Source organism: Nyctereutes procyonoides, unplaced genomic scaffold (genome assembly GCF_905146905.1).
Source record: "Nyctereutes procyonoides isolate TBG_1078 unplaced genomic scaffold, NYPRO_anot_genome, whole genome shotgun sequence".
NCBI classification, from domain to species: domain Eukaryota; kingdom Metazoa; phylum Chordata; class Mammalia; order Carnivora; family Canidae; genus Nyctereutes; species Nyctereutes procyonoides.
This window is the reverse complement of record NW_026575159.1, coordinates 20,526,364-20,543,452: the sequence shown is the minus strand read 5'-3', so window position 1 is coordinate 20,543,452 and position 17,089 is coordinate 20,526,364. Positions and strand designations below refer to the sequence as shown.

Here is a 17,089-nt window from a genome sequence, read left to right as displayed (position 1 = left end):
ACAAAGACACTCGTCTCACTGTGGGCGGGAGGGTGGAGGACACCCTCAGGACCTCATCTGAGCCTTAGCACCTCCCAAAGGCCCCAGAATACTATCCCTTCTCATTATTTATATGTTAATATGTAAACTCGTACAGTTTTTTTGGGGGGAGGCAGTGGGAGGGTTAGAAATTACAAATAGAATCATTTGCTGTAATTCTCAAATGGCAAACGGTTGGGCCACATGTTTTAAAAAGTCTAAAAAGTGTCACATAGAGGAAGCTTCTCCTGAGCAGCGGTAGCCCCCTGCAGCCCCATGCGTGGCCTGCATGGGGTCACACCTACAAGGCAGAGTAAAGGGGTGGAATCATTAAAAAAAAAAAAAAAAACCTCTTTTCCCCAGCTGCCACTAAGGTGCTCGGTCCTTCCGAGGAAGCTAAGGCCGCGTTGGGGTGAGGCCCTCACTTCAGCCGGCGACTAGCACGGCGCTCAGCACACACCCTCGCCATGGCCTCCGTCTTGGAGCTTGCCTGCATCTACTCAGCCCACATCTTGCATGACGACGAGGTGACAGTCACGGAGGATAAGATCAATGCCCTCATTAAAGCAGCGGGTGTGAATGTTGAGCCTTTCTGGCCGGGTTTGTTTGCAAAGGCCCTGGCCAACGCGAATATTGGGAGCCTCATCTGCAATGTAGGAGCTGGTGGGCCTGCCCCAGCAGCTGGCGCTGTGCCAGCGGGAGGTCCTGCTCCTTCCACCACTGCTGCCCCAGCTGAGGAGAAAAAAGTGGATGCAAAGAAAGAAGAATCTGAGGAGTCTGATGATGACACGCTTTGGTCTCTTTGACTAAACTTTTATAAGCTGCTCGATAAAAAGCTGAACTCCCGAAAAAAAAAAAAAAAACATGGAATACCATCACTGGGGCTTAGGGCTTCAACATAAAAATGTGAGGAAGACACAAACACTCAACCTCAACAGAAAAACTATCATGACCCTACTTAACAGATGGGAAGGCTGAGGCCAAGAAAAGTTAAGGAATTTGCCCAAGGCCACTCATCTAGCAAATGAAAAGGCCTAGACTAGCTCCAGGCCCCCTGAAGCCACCCTACTCCGCTGCATAAAAGTGACACTAAAGACTCAGACTATCTTAAACCCAGGGTGGGAGCCTAACCTGCCCTTCGGCTCCTCACCTCCATGACAGGGAGGTTGTTGCTACAGTGATTAATGAAGGTGAAGCCATGAAAAATACCAAAAGAAAGCAAATGCATACCCGGCAAAGCCACAGGGCCTGGCTTTCTCAGCACGGGGCCTGGCACGTAGTAGGTGCTCGACAAAGAATGGAACGTGAAGGCCGTACAGAGCTATTAAGAACCGCCAGCCCTCCAGACACTTAAGTAATGCATACCCTGGAGGAGCTCTCTCCTCCAGGTGAGGCTCCCCCTGGACATCCCCCCTACCCAGTATCACGTAGAGCCCTGTACCCTGAAACCAACCCGTCCCCAGCAGACACAGTGATGCTGGGCACACCAGCGAGGTCTGCAGGCAGGAGGCGTGGGCACCCAACTACAAAGCAGGTTATTTCATAGTCATACACATCATTTACCCATTACCAAACTTTCCATTTCTAATGATGCAAAAAAGGGGGAGGAAGGGCAGGAAGCTCTCAAACTTTGTGTTTAATCCTTTCTCACTCTCTTCATTTGTCTCAGCTTTCCCACAGCATGGATCTTCCTTCTAGCAATTTCTTCTCCACACCATCCACAAATGGCCCTGCTGCAGCCTGGCCTCCTACTTTCCTTTACCGCTCCTGAGATGCACGCGTTGCTGGCAACCCCATTCCTGGCTGAGAGTGGATCCCGCAGGGGTCATGATGACACCCTGTTCCCCACGATGGGGATCCCAGCTCATCCTCAGCTGTCCATTCTTGCAAAGACATGGCCTCGTCCAGCCCCCCAGGAGCCAGCGGCCAGGGGTTCCCAGCCTGGTGACATCCTTCCTGGCAACATCCATCCTGGCTCAGCGCCAATTTCCCCCCCATCCCCATTTCTTTTCTCTCTGCTGCCCAAGCTTCGGCAGGGGGCAGCCGTGGCACTGCTTCTTCTACGCCCTGCCTCTGGTCCTGCCCTCCATGCTGGCCTCATCTCCTTCCAGGATTCACCCCATTCAACAAGTAACAGGCTGGTGCCAGTACCAGGCACTGCTGACCACACATAGGGATCCAGCGGCGAGCATCACTCAAAGAGCTTCCCCAGCTTGTGGGGAGACCCCCAGCAAACAGAGGGCCCCAAGTGGACAGCAGCATGGCTACCCCCAACAAGGTGGATGGTGTGCGTCCCTGTGCATCATGCCCCTGGGGACACCCACACGTGCACCTGAAGGCGTGTGCAAGGAAGCTTCCCCCAGTGCTGTTTACAGTAGCAAAAACCTGGAAACGACTCAAAATCCACCAGGAGGAGCATGAAGGAACAAGCAGCAGCAGCTTCCAAGCAGAACAGAGTGAAAAGAGCAAACTGCAGTCGACACATACCTACGTGATGCCACCACCATAAGAATCTGTAAACGCATGAAACGGTGCTAGAAAAGGTATCCAAATAGATTTGTAAGGAAAGGGTAAGCCGTGACCTGCTGCAGCGTAGGTTCAGGAGGGGGTTACTGCTGGGATGTGAGGGAAATGGAACGGGAGAAGAGAGCCCCTAGACTTCCAGTGTATCTCTAGGCCACTATTTCTGCAGAAGCAGTGATCCAAAGCACATCCGCCTCGTCAGTGAACACCTGTTCATCCTGTGACAGGTATTGGGGGTTGTTAAATGACCTTCTGTGGCTTCTGGTTTGTGTGTCCCGGATCTGGACATCAAGCAAAGAAACCACCCCAAAACTGAGCAGGTTCGAGAGCCTGGCAAGTCAGTGTGAAGGATGCGGGAGGGAGAGGAAAGCCAAGAGCTGGCGGCCGTCACGGTGTGCCCAGCACCCAGCATGGCTTCGGAGGGAGGCAGGGCTGCCCAACCCTTGAACACACCCCTAAAGCTGCCTGGCCTTCACCTTGAGGAATGTGCCTGAACCCACACCTGGGCCACCTCCAGACCCCACTGCCAAGAGGTCAGGCTCACCCATCACACAATCTAACAGAGCCATGCTGTCTGGCTCTCAGGTACTTTCCCAGAGGTGTCTCCTTTGGTCCTTTCAACAAGCACATGAGGGACAGGAGGCCTGGACCACAACCTCATCAAAAGATGAGGAGCTGGAGCCCCAGAGAAGCCCCAGGAAATGCCTGCACTGACTCAACAAATGGAAGAGAGGACAGTCACAAACCTAACTCCCAAACCTGACTTAAGTTCGGTGTTTACCATGTGTCAGCCACAGAGGCGGGGACTCTTAACTGGCCAGACTTTACAGCTCAGGTCATGTAATTTCTACAATAACCAGCTCCCTGTAGGAGGAGACTAAGGTCCAGGAAGAGTGTCCCACCCGAAGTCACACAGCCAGCAAACCCCTGGATATACATGGCCCCTCACCCTCATCTCCTAACGTTCCCTGACAACCTCCCATGAGCATTTCCCCATCAGGAAACTCTTTATGATGAGCATCATCACCTTCTCTGAAAATGCAACAACGGACTTTCTGGGGCCCCTGGGTGAGCAGAAAGCTGGGAGCTTGTCCTGGCTAATGTTTATTTGTTTATGTGTCCTTCTAAACCCCAGTCCCTACTTCAGAGTGACTCAGAGAGCTCACCAGAGCAGCTGCTCTGGTTGGAGCCAGATAAGCCTCCATGGGGGAGGGAAGGGTCAGGGCAGTTCCTGGTAATCAGGTATCCCCTCTCCTCCCCAGAACCCCCACCCCATGTGGAGTCATAGATCCCGTTGGCAGATAGATGGATGGGAGGGAAAGACCCCCCCCACCCCCAGCAATGTCCTGCAGAACCAGCTATCAGCATGGCCAGAAATTTGACGAGACAAAGAAAGGGGACAAAGCCTCCCAGCCCCCAGCTACCAGAAGAAATAATCCACTTCCCAGAGAGCAACCAGAGCACACTGGAGCACCGGCTCGCAGCCAACGCCACGCAGTGCCTGGCAGGTCCACCCCAGGCACCCCAGTCCCAGGGCTACGGACACAGACAGCGATCGGCACATCTGCCCCAGGATGAGCCCAAGCCAATGTGGCTCATCAACGACGACGACGACGATGACAGCAATTTCCCTGCCTGGCACTGGCACTTCACTGCCCAGCTCCAGGCTCCAAAGACTTTTCCCCGAAATTTCCATTAGCCAAAAGCAGAGAACACATCTGGAAATTGCATCAGTCAATGCGAGCCTGTCCTCTTTATCCTACCCCATGAGTCCTAACTGAATACACCTCTTGGGTCCTCAAGTCAGAATAATGGGAAAAAGTTTCCTTTTTTTTTTTTTTTAAGGCACCTGGGTCTTCTTTCAAATTTCTCACACAGTTCCTTAGCCCCCTCCCACCTTTATAGCTGACAATTATCCCCCCATTTTTCAAATACACTCTCCCTCTCCCAGGAGGGCCTGCCCTGCCCGCCCTGGTTGCTCGCAGTGCCCTTCTCAGGTTAACCAGGGACCACAGAAAGAGACTCAAAGTCACTCACCCTGGCCCAGATTTCAGGGGCCAAGGCTATGGTCCTGCCCCACTGTGTGAGGCTTGTTCTATGCAGTGACTATAATCCTTTGATTGGCTTCAAACTCACTCAGGGATGACAGGGGGCTGGAAAAAGGGTGGGAGGTCAAGCAGAGACCCTTCTGGAATCTGCTCCCTTCATTAACTTCGGAATTCCGCAAGCTAGTGTTTTCTCAAGACTTCTTGCCCCGAGCATTCACCAGGGAGAAGGGGGCTGAAATCCTCACAACCACAGGCTCCAACTGGAAAAGTCAGGACCGGGTTTCCTGGGATAAAGGAGAGGTGAGCTCCCCCCGCCCCTTCCCAGGGGGAGGAACTCACATTTAGAGAGTAAATACCAGCTGACCACACTGAGGTAAGAACCAGAGATTCACCAGTGTCTAGGTTCCAACTTTGCAGATAAAGACAGTGAGGTTCAGAGAGGCTTAGGAACTACAGCAAGCTCACACAGCCGTGGAACAGCAAAGCTTCAAAACTTGGTTGTGTTCTGCCCCAAGGACCACAATGTTCCAATAATTGCAGCTATCACTCTAAGAGACAGGATCTCATGTGACACTCCCACCCATCCTGCGAGGTAGGATGCTGCGGGGCGATGCCTGGAGCCTAGGCCTGCCGCTTAAGTTAGCATGAAGGCCTGTGTGTAATTCGGGAATTGAGCAGTGCATCCGACACAGAAAACACTCTAAGCTCACCTCCCTACACTGTTGCTGAGTGACTCCTTGGGAATCACCTGCCAAAATGCATGTGCCTTTAGGTTCTGTTACGGGTCAACATCACAGGCCGAGACATAGCAAGGCCTCAATAAACGTTTCCTGATACATGGTAAAAGAACTAGCAGAGTCAAGGTCTTCTGAATTTTCCATAAAATCCCAACAAAAGCACTGTCCGTACACTGCTTAACAAGCTTCATCTAAAGACCATGTCTTGGGGCGTCTGGCTGGCTCAGTCGGTAGAGCATGCAACTCTTGATCTCGAGGTTGTATGTCCCACGGAGTTAAGTGTAGAGATCACTTAAAAATAAAATCTTAAAAAAAAAAAAAAAAAGGATATCTTGTAACAAATTTTCTCAGTGTTTATAATTTATAATCCAGAAGTTTTTCTTCTTCAATGACAAACAGGTCTCTCTCCCTCATTTAGACCAAGGAGCAAACTACAGCCTACGGGCCTCCGGCCAGTTCTTACAAATAGGGCCTCCGGCCAGTTCTTACAAATAAAGTTTTATTGGAACTCAGCCATGCCCATTCATATACAATACTGGCTATGTCTGCTTCCCGGACACAGAGGCAGCACTGATGACTGGTGACAAAACTGTGTGTCCTACAAAGCCAAAAACATTTACTACTACCCAGCCCTGATAGAAAAGTCTGCCAACCCTTGACGTACGTAGACAAATATAATCTACCCTGTGTGTTGTGCTAACTTGGAAGTCAGAGCAAAATCTAATCACTCATCCTCAATGCTCTTTATTTCTACGTGCCTACAGGTTTTGATTCTTCTAATTCCATTTCAACATTTTACTTAAAAATAGCTGGTATTCCCTAAGCGTTTATTATACGTCAGGCACCGAATGAAGCCCTTCAATCTGTTCTCTTATGTAACTCTCACGACAAGCCCATGAGGTAGATAATATTACCCCCTATTTACCGAGAAATGAATTAAAAAAAAAAAACGAGTGAATGAGTCATCAATTGACTTCACAGGCTGGATATTTACTATTTCATAATTCAACCTCAGACAGTAATAGAGGACCTGATTGGAAAACTTTGGGTGCTCAATACACATAATGAGTTGGCCGTGCCAAGAGCAGTGGCCGCAGTCAATCCGAGCAGAATCACAGGATTAAAAAGTGCAATCGGTCTGAGATTCTTTCGGTTTTCAATCTCGCTTCAGACTGAGCTGTGCAGTCCCTTCATCATGAATCTTCTGGATTTAGGGAGGATCAGTGAACCAGCCGGCGCAGCTGACATGAAGCAGAACACAGACCTGCTCAGCTGCGGGGTAGAGAGACACTGTCTCTCCCGGGTTGTGGTCAGAGCTGTGCCTCCAAAAGAGCACAAACTGCAGAGAGGACTGCATTTCAGATTTCGGCCCTATTCAAGGCGGCTGTATTTACTTGCTGTTACCTTAGTAGTTTTTGCAAAATTGGCTTTTTTTTTTTTTTACTCAAATATCTACGCCCTAAGCTGCAAAATAACAGGTCTCCCGTGTCAACTGTGATCTTTTCCTATTTCAAGAGAAGGTAAATATAAAAAGAGTATTTTTTTTTAAAGTCAGCCTGCCCCTCGATAACCTAAAGTCATTGTGCACACCTCACCACATACGCTGAGAACCACCAGCCCAGCAGAGGGGAGGCCGAAGGCTGATAGACTGGAGTCCAAGTACCAGCTCCTCTGTTCTCTCCAGAGATAAGTGATAAGTCTGGAAGCTTTGTGGATCTCTCTGAGCCTCAGTTTACAGATAAAAGGGGCACCACCACACCCACCTCACCGGATTGGAAGGTTAACCAGGCATATTCCAGGCATTAAAAAACACCAGCCATTAAGTAGTTTCATGGCTGTTCATTGAGAAGCCTGGACTCCAGACCTCAGCCCTAGCCTTAGCTGAGCCTGTGTACACCCGGGGGGACCCAGGCCAGGCACCCCTGCTGAGGAACAGGTCCAGGGCAATAAGCCATCTCTAGCAGCGCTGGCTTAGGGGTGTCTGTGTAGGTCGGAGGGCAGCACTGCACCCCAAGCCCCAGGATGTGTGTATGTGCTGTCCATCACCACAGGGCCCCAGTGAAAACACATGAATAAATAAATAGCTAGAGGGTCAGACCTGGTCTAGCAGCAGTCTGGGGTAACAGGGTTCAAAGAGAAACGGGTTCCTCCAAGCAGCTAAAGATGGACTTGTGAGATAAGGAGAGGAGGCCAAGCACACGTGTGATACGCAGACACGCAAACTGCCCATACGGCTGCACAGGGTGCGGGGTGGGGAGGGACCTGGAGGGGCCCCTGGAGAGGCCCCCAGCAGTTCCAGCAGGACAGGCCTCACCAGCAGCACCGTCCACCATCCAATGGATAAGTCCAGGGGTCCCTGGGTCAAGTCTGCCCAGCAAACAACCTGGTTTCCACCTGTCATCCCAGAACAAGTGTTAGTGTGCTGCTTTCACTCTCAAGTGTCCGGGTTTAGAAGAGAAAGTAGACAGCTTCCCTACCAGTGAGGGGTCTGACGGCCAAGAGAAGCGAGGTAACCTGCCCCAGATCACAGTCACCAGGGGCCAGGAAGGAAACAGAAATGGGTTCCCCTCAGCTCCAGGCCAAGCGGCTTTGGCTTCAGAGCGAACTGTTCAAACCCTGGCCCTGCGCTCTGGGGAAATACGCTTTGCCTTTCTGTGCTCCAGTTACTCCACGAGCAAAAACCTCATACGAACCGTGCTTCCCCCACCGGTCTGCTCTGGGGTTGGAATGGAATAGGATGTGCCGAGTGCCCTGCACAGAGCGTGCCTTCAGCAATGGTGATCATTTCTCTGTCAGCGTCCACAGGGCACTGACCTTGCAGATGTGGGGCAGGGACTCGGCGGCCAGAGAGGAGGGGCCCAGCGGAGCCCTCTCTCTCACCACGACCATCCCGTGTCTTCTGATGCAGAGCCCACCCCTGTCCCCCGGGGAGGAGCAGGAGATAACCCAGACCACCACAATGGGTTTGTTCTAGGGAACGACCGATAAAAGAGAAGCCGGGGCTCTGGGTCAGGTGATAAGTGGGAGCACAGCTGCCACAGCAGGAGGGGAGGGGAAAAATAGCAAGAAGAGGTGCAGGAGGCCTGGGGGCAGTGCTGCGCCTCGGCCTTCCCAACTCGCTGTTCTAACTGAGGCCCTGGGGCCCCCCAGGACAGTTCTGCTGACCACTGCCAGCCCAGTCAAACCTTCCCGTCCTCAGAGTCCTCCCAGAAGCACAAAAGCCTCCTCCCCGGATGACTCCTCTCCCTGCCCTGCCTGGGAGGTTCGGAAGCACGACACCCATCACGGGGCTGCAAATCCCCACTTACCCAAGGGCACAGGTTCCTTGCAGGCCGTGAGCCTCCAGGACCCGGACCGTGATCCTAGCCTCACTTCATCCTGGGACCCAGCGTGGCACCTGCTTCCTCCACACGGGAGGGAGTTCTTACTGAAAGTCTGTCTCTCCCAGAGGTCAAAGAGGGCACCCAGTTCTGAGGAGCCCAAGAGCATTCCACAGCAGGCAGTGTTTTACACACACACACACCCACACACACACACTCTTCTAAACACCTCAAAGGAAGCCTTTACCCTTCAGCTTGAATTGGCTTGATTCAGCATAAAACACCAGGCAGCTCCTGGCTTCCCGCTTAGTGTCCTCTCGGATAAGGAACCTCAGGTGAGTCGTGTGACCCCGTGAAACCTCGCAGTTCTCAGCTGTACAATGGGCACGCCGCTGCCCACCTCATGGGACCGTGGACTGCTTAAGTCATATAGATGCTCAGAAAGAGAGCGCTTCCCTTTTGTCTGTCCTTTCCGGGAACACCGAAATACGACCACCAAGAGTCACCATGTGATCTGATGAGGTGAGACAGAATAAATAAGATGCCTACAGTGCAAGACAAACCTGTCTCCTGACCTCAGAGAGAACGCTTTCCAAGGCGGGAGGACCTGTGTAAGTGAACACCGAATTACAACACATCTAGGCACTCTGACTGAGGACGGTGGGGTGGGGAATGACCAGAGGGACATCGTTTCCATTAGGTCAGGGAAAGCCTCGCTGAGAGGTGCCACTGGGCCTGAGTGGAACTGGGGACTCAATCAAAATCAAAACCCAGGCCCTACCTCACTGCAGTCTTGGTGTCCAAGAGCCAAGTGGCCCCAGGTGACCTGCAACCAGGAACCGAACACTAAGGCAACATCCCCTCCCCCAAGAGTCACCAACGTCAGAGCTGCCTATCAGGACGTGGGGAAGCCAGTCCTTCTGCTTGTCAACCGCAGAAGTGCCACTGGCCTTCATGCCAAGTCCAAGTCTGGCTGTTCCCTCCCTCACGCAAACACAAGGCCCCTTTCCCTTGCCTGCTAGCTCTTTGCCACTCGGCCTTCCCACGGACCCCAGGGACTGTGATCCCCGATCAACTGTCCATGCCAACCAAGCAGTACCGGGTTTGAAGCCCAGCACAGCCCACCTGGCTCGGGTTCAAAGCCCAAACCACACGCACCCTCCCCAGAAGCCTTCCCCCAACCCAGTGACCAAGCATGAGCATTTATTCCGTGATCCTTGGCACCGACCCTGCGAAGGATGATGACACATCCCCTCTGTTGAACACAGAAAGGGAAAGGCATCCATCCACTGGTCAGAGACGCCAACCCAGGCCCTTCCGGCTCCACAGGCATCCTGCGAACTTGCAACAATGGCTCTAAGCACAGAGTCACACATACTTTCCCTATTTACTCTGGATATCTTCATTCATTCGCAGGCCTTAAAGCCCTTTCTGCAGCAGGAGACACTGTGTGTCAGGCACTGTGCTATGTCCTCACAGCACACTCCACTAGGAAGAGGCGCTGGCCTTCAGGGCACTTGGGGTCTGGTGGATGGAGACAGGCAGGCCAACCAGGGAATCAGAGACACCGGACGGGCATGATGACACGCATCAGCACAGGGGATCGTGGTGGCTCCTGGGGAGCAACTTCCAAATGCCACCTAAAACCTCCACGCGCCCAGCACCCAAACAGACACACAGAGTGAGCTCAGTAAATGCGTCTTCCCATTGAGACCTGGCTCCGTCACAGTGACTTCTCTCCCACCGGCCGGGCCAGGGTCCCCGAAAGCCCAAGCGAGCACCCAACAGAACATGCCAGGAGCTGCGTGCACACGGAAGGGACAGGCCTTACGTTTCACGGGGCGCCCTCAGTGAGGCTAGCAGCGACCCAACTGAACATTTGCATGAAGATAATTGCAGAGACCTCCGCCGTCCCAGGAAGCCGCGGTCCTCTGACCCCACAGGCATCCAGGCTGCAGAGATCCGCCAAGCACTCAGCCGGGGCCATCCGTAAAACCATCATTAGCATCCAGACGTGTGCCGGGGGTCTGTGATTCCAGAGAATGCTTTCTCCACTCCCTGCAGCTGAGTATCACTGTAAATCCAAGAGGCTCAGGAAATCCTGAATGAGGCTCCATGCAACCGGCAGGCACAGCCATCACGATGGGCAACTTTTTAATCCCTTTCTGGTCAAAAGATCAGGCCTGAGGATGGAAAGAAGAAAAATAAAATCAATCTTGTTAGAACCATGGACCTAGAGGAGTAATCACGTTATTATTCCTTCCTTATATTGGACCCCAATACACTTCTTGAGGAACTCACTAAAAATAATGCCCTGTAGCTCTGATAACCCAAACAGAGGTGAGGTAGGAGGTCAGGAGGCCTTCAGAGGAGTGTCACCTCGCACAGGCACCAAAGACCTCTCCGATTGCGAACTTTCTACTCCTTGGGGGTTCTTACAACTACCCTGAGAGCGATATCTGTCATAAAGAGGAGGGGGAAAGGTTCAAGAAGGGGTAGGTGGCTAGCTTCGGGAGTCTGTAGCTGGGCCAGGCCTGGCACACAGCCCTGAGCTCCCCTGCAGTGAGCTGAGGGGGTTTGGGGTCAGCTGGTAGGAAGTAGTTCTTTGGGGTTTTTTTGTTTCTTTTTAAAAACAACCACAAAGCTCTGGCATCACTCCAGGGCTCATCCTGCACAGCGAGCTTCTTCAGGGCAGGGCCTGGGGCTCTTTCCTTTTCGGATTCATGCATGCAGGAGTTGCGGAGCACCTGCTAGGTACCCAGTACTGTTCTAGCTAGATGGGGATCCTTCGGCCTCCCCAGCAAAGCGTTCTTCAATTGTTCTCCAGGTAACAGAGAACGCATGGTCCCATAGTGCGGAGGGCCTGAGGCCCAACAGTCACCACCCACCCAAAGATAACAAGGACGGCCCCGTATGGAGTGCCTATCGCTCTTCTGCTGAAACCTCTGGCCCACCACCGGATACAGGCCCCAACCACTTTGGGACTCCTGCCTCTATTTTCCAGATAAGGAAACGAGGCACAGACAACTACCTTGCTCCAAACCAGTGAGAGTAGAGCCTGAATCTGCAGCCAGTGTGTCTCCCAATTCTGTGCCCTGATCCACTGCTCTGCTCTGTGTGACCAGCAAGGATGACGACCTGGAGTGACTGTACCTAAAACTTACTACCGGGCATTTCATGGGCATAAAATCCCCATTTAATCCTCTAACAAAGGACTTATAGACTATTACACGTTATAGACTATTCATATCCAATTTGAGAGATGAGAAATCTGAGGCCCAGAAAGGTTAAGCAACTTGCCCATGGTCACACAGCTGGAAAACCACACAACAGAGATTTGAAATTAGATAGCCTGGCTCAGAAGCCCATGAGCTTGACCATTATAGCAACGGCCATCAACATCAAGTGTTCTGCTCCTGCAGGAACAAATTTTCAAATACTTAGTGGCATAAAACAACACAAATTCATCATCTTATGTTCCAATCATGGTCCTGAACTTCAGTCCTATCTACAAAGTCCCTCTTCACATGTAAGAAAACATATTCACAGGTCCTGGGGAGCAGGGCATGGACATCTTTTGGAGGGCCATTATTCAGAGCAACCACGCCAACAGGCATCCATCCTCTGCTTTAAGCATCCTTCAGTGGCCACAGGTCACAGGGTGAGCTTCCCTTATCTCATTTAAACCCACCTGACATAGCTTTTAGGTCCAAGAGAAAGGTGGATTAAAAAGGAAATTTAAGTATCTAAATATCAGCCCCTGAGAGAGAAAGGCAAGATAGTGGTGAAAGCATCAATGTTTAAAGTCAAACTAACAGGGGTGCCTGGATAGCTCAGAGGTTTAGTACCTGCCTTCAGCACAGGGCGTGATCCTGGAGACCCGGGACCGAGTCCCACATCAGGCTCCCGGCATGGAGCCTGCTTCTCCCTCTGCCTGTGTCTCTGCCTGTCTCTCTTTCTCTCTGTCTCTCAAGAATAAATAAATATTTTTTAAAAATAAAATAAAGTCAAACGAACAAATTCACTATGTTACTCGGGAAAAAATGCTTTTCACCCTTGCTTTTCTCATCTGTAAAATGGGGGTGAATCACTCCCACTTACTTCTTAGAACTAGGAGGCTGGTATGAAGTGATCACCAGAAAAAGCCCTCCGCATGTCACTGGGCGCCTATTCAGAGCTCAGGAAGCCAGTATTTCATGCAGCAAATGGAGGAGGCCATCCTGGGGTTCCTCACGCTCCTCAGCTCTGACAGCAATCGCCACGGAAAACTGATGGCCCAGGGCAGCAGCCAGGAGCAGGAGGGCACCAGGAGGCCAGGCCCCGAGTCCCAGGCACTGAGAGGGGCTGCTTGCAGCAGCAGGAGGGGTTGGGGACTTGGGGTGCCAGCCCCACTCGATGGTAGGGGAGAGGAGGAGGGCCGCGGTCTGTTAAATATTTACAGAAGCCCACGGGCAAGGCTGAAGCCAAGTCTGTTTTGTTGGGGTCAGGTACATTAAAGCTCTGTCACCCGAGGAAGAATTATTCCTCGGTCTGCTGGGTGTCACTGCAGCCGAGCCGCAGACCCGCCCCAAGGCAACGGCCCCACCGTGGGCTTCACCTGCAAGAACTCAAGGTATGGTTTGGCTCGGGGCGTGATGCCAGGGTCCTGGGATCGAGTTCTACATTGGGCTCCCTGCAGGGAGCCTGCTTCTCCCTCTGCCTGTGTCTCTGCCTCTCGGTGTCTCATGAATAAATAAATAAAATCTTAAAAAAAAAAGAAAAGAAAAGAAAAGAAAAGAAAAGAAAAGAAAAGAAAAGAAAAGAAAAAAGAACTCCAGGAGCAGCACGGCACACCTGTCCTGTCATCCCACAGTAACACTCCCTCTTGGGGAGCATCTTCACTTTCTCTGCTATGCGATTCCCTTTCTAGGCATGTGTTTCTCCTAACAAATTGGCCAAAATGAAAAAGATGGTCAATACCATCCAGTGGCACCAGAATTCTCCTCCAAGCTGGTGGATGGACGATCTGAAGAAACACCAGCGACCACTCTGAGAAACGGTTTGGCGTTATCCACTAACACTGAATAGATATGCACCCTGGGACCCAGTGGTTCCACGCCTACATATAAGTTCCCCAAAAATGTGTTACCTGTTCACCAAAAGGTAGGTCTTGGGATGTGCACGGCAGCCCTATCCATAACAACCTAGCACTGCAAACGACTGAAATGCCCATCGACAGTAGAAGGGACTTTAAAAACACACGTGCAGAGGCGCCTACGTGGTTCAGTCAGTTGAGCACCCAACTCTTGGTTTCGGCCCAGGTCATGATCTCTGGATCCTGGGATGGAGCCCCGCGTCGGGCTCTGTGCTCAGCAAAGTGTCTGCTGGAGATTCTCTCCCTCTCCCTCGGCCTCTGCCCACACCTGTGCTAGGAAAGAAGGAAGGAAGGAAGGAAGGAAGGAAGGAAGGAAGGAAGGAAGGAAGGAAGGAAGGAGAAAGAAAAAAAGAAAGAAAGAAGAAAGAAAGAAAGAGAAAGAAAGAAAGAAAGAAGAAAGAAAGAAAGAAAGAAAGAAAGAAAGAAAGAAAGAAAGAAGAAAGAAAGAAAGAAAGAAAGAAAGAAAGAAAGAAAGAAAGAGAGAAAAAAGAAGAAAGAAAGAAAGAAAGAAAGAAAGAAAGAAAGAAAGAAAGAAAACCTTAAAGCGCACACACATGCAGCAGAACAATACAGAGGGATGAAAACAAGCCACAACCATGCACAACACAGGAACACAACTCACGATCATAAGTTTGAGTGAAAGAAGCCAGACACAAGGGAGCACATGATGGTGTTATTTATATTAAACACATAAAGGGGTGCCTGGTGGCTCAGTCAGTTGGGCATCTGACTCCTGACTTAGGCTCAGGTCATGATCTTGGGGCTCTGGGATGGAGCACCACTCAGCGGGGAATTTGTGTCTCTCCCCCTCTCCCTCTGCTCGCACTTTCTCCCTCAAATAAATAAATAAATCTTAAAAAAATAAAAAGTAGGGACAGCCCAGGTGGCTCAGTAGTTTAGTGCTGCCTTCAGCCCAGGGAGTGATCCTGGAGACCCGGGATCGAGTCCCACATCGGGGTCCCTGCATGAGGCCTGCTTCTCCCTCTGCCTGTGTCTCTGCCTCTCTCTCTCTCTCTCTCTCTCTCTCTCTCTGTCCCTCTGTCTCTCATGAATAAATAAATAAAATAAAATCTTTTTTAAAAAAGTAAACACATAAGAAGGTTAAACTATGCTGTGAGGAATCAGGACAAGGTGATCCTGAGTGAGGGGGAAGGGACAGTTAGTGACCGGAAGGCATCAGGTGCGGCCCCTGAGATGTGCGTGACCTTCCGTTCATCCAGGTGCTGGCTACACACCCATGTGCTGTTTGTGAAGTCTTACCAAGCTGTCCATGTACGTAGAATATACAGATTTTCGGGCAGCCCGGGTGGCTCAGCAGTTTAGCACCGCCATCAGCTCAGGGCGTGATCCTGGAGACCCGGGATCGAATCCCATGTTGGGCTCCCTGCATGGAGCCTGCTTCTCCCTCTCTCTCTCTCTCTCTCCTCTCTCTCTCTCTCTCTCTCTAATAAATAAAATCTTAAAAAAAAAAGAATATAAGGATTTTCTAGTGCCTGTCACACCTCAATGAAAGGTTGGTTAACCTTTTTTAATCACTCCTGTGAAAGTATGCCACTGGCACGCTGCTGCCTCGGGAACACCCCTCAAGGCCTGGGAATCGGCACCTGCCAGCTTTCCCTTCTCCTCCGTACCTTCACGGACTGCCGCCTCCCAGCTGACCCTGCCCCCAGAGGGCACAGAGGGAAACACTCTGCAAATAAACGTGTTCTGGCCTGGTGGCGAGGAATCCCGCTTGGAATGGCCCTGCAAGAAAATCCAGTCCCCAGCCCCATTCTCTTGGCTGAGTCTCTCTCCCTTCTAGGCCTCCCGGGCTGTCTGGCCCAAATAGGTCATTTCCTTCTTGACCCTCCCTAGGTCCACCAGCTGGCCCCCTGCAGTGGGCATTTTGAAGAAAAACAGAACACAGGCCAGCCTCTAATTCCTACCCAACACTGAGACAGCACGTTGGTACAGCAGCAACCCTTAAATACAGGATGTGCAGAGGGATGTTCTGGCAACTGGAAGATTCCAGGCGTCCTGGGATGGCCTAGACTGGTGAACGGGGGTACAGGGCACGTACTGCGCAGAGCCGGGTCAGGTAGGCCCTGGCACCCACGTGTGAGAAAAGCAGGGTTCGCAGCGGGAGCCAGGGTGAGCATCTCCCCGGCGTGCCTGGCTGTGTGCGGTCCCTTCTCTGCTGCTAGGTGTCCTGGACTCTGCAGGGGTGCTCTCCCCCACAACCCCGGCCTTTCTGCTCTTGCCACAGTGATCAGTCCCACTGTTAATTTCATTGTGGAGGGATCCCTGGGTGGCGCAGTGGTTTGGCGCCTGCCTTTGGCCCAGGGCGCGATCCTGGAGACCCGGGATTGAATCCCACGTCGGGGTCCCAGTGCATAGACCCTGCTTCTCCCTCTATGTCTCTGCCTCTCTCTCTCTCTCTCTCTCTCTCTCTCTCTCTCTGTGTGACTATCATAAATAAGTAAAAATTAAAAAAAATTTCATTGTGGACACGTGTCAGCACATGGTGAGCACAGCGCCCCTGGACGCTGGACGCAGGGCACGGCCCGGGCCATCGGGGGGGACAGAGCTGTTCTCGGGTGCTGGGGCAGGCGAGAAGGCCCTCCCGCTCTGTGCGTGCCCCGCTTGCTCCCCCTGGGTCTGTGAGGAATCTCAGGATTCCCTAGACACTGATGCCACAGAAGAGGTGTCTGCTTTATCTTTTTCTGATGAAGGGAGAGGCAGCAGCGGTTCCTCTGGCCGTATTCACATTATTTCTCTGTGGTACCCCGAGAGCTGGGGCCTGTCTAACCTGGGAAGATAAATCAAGGAGATTTGTTCCCAGAGAAAGCGGCAGCTGTCCTCCCGCTGACAGACTCTATTTTTGCTTCATTTCAGTTTCTCCCCAACGTGTGCTGGGAAGACACGGATCAGCTGCCCTGGAATTCCCAAGCCTTCCAGCACACGCTCCCCCCCTTGCACTCTTCCGATTCATCAATCAGGGGATGGGCGGGGGGCAGGGGATGAGGTGGGGCTTGGAGGCAAAATAAACCTGGTGTGAATGGCAACACTTAGGTCAGTCACTAGCCCAGGTCAGTCACTAGCCGTGGGCACATCCCTTAAGCTCTGTGAAAGTGTTTGCTCATCTATTTAATAAAAATAAAGAATTAGGGACGCCTGGGTGGCTCAGCGGTTGAGCGTCTGCCTTTGGCTCAGGGCGTGATCCTGTAGTCCTGGGATGGGGTCTCCGCATCATCCCTGCTTCTCCCCCTGCCTGTGTCTCTGCCTCTCTCTGTGTGTCTCTCATGAATAAATTAAAATCCTCTGAAAAAT

The 17,089-nt window shown here is 51.8% G+C and overlaps 1 protein-coding gene and 1 long non-coding RNA gene across 8 annotated transcripts in view; one reads left to right on the top strand and one right to left on the bottom strand.

Moving 5' to 3' along the window:
- The window catches only part of LOC129502410 (uncharacterized), a 234,571-nt gene that overhangs the window by 152,144 nt on the left and 65,338 nt on the right, over nt 1-17,089 (bottom strand). For all 7 annotated transcript variants that reach the window (XR_008662960.1, XR_008662962.1, XR_008662959.1 and 4 more), the window contains one exon: nt 10,478-10,829. This is a non-coding gene — a long non-coding RNA (uncharacterized LOC129502410). The remainder of the gene's footprint in view (nt 1-10,477; nt 10,830-17,089) is intronic.
- Nucleotides 486-824, top strand: LOC129502409 (60S acidic ribosomal protein P1-like). Its single transcript, XM_055313929.1, has 2 exons — nt 486-556; nt 632-824. Exons 1-2 carry the CDS (start codon nt 486-488, stop codon nt 822-824), a joined length of 264 nt encoding a protein of 87 aa, XP_055169904.1.

Coding starts and splice junctions, on each gene's coding strand:
- LOC129502409 (XM_055313929.1), top strand. CDS start 486: ATGGCCTCCGTCTTGGAGCTTGCCTGCATCTACTCAGCCCACATCTTG. Junction 557..631: donor GACGACGAGGTGACAGTCAC/GGAGGATAAGAT, acceptor TTTGTTTGCAAA/GGCCCTGGCCAACGCGAATA.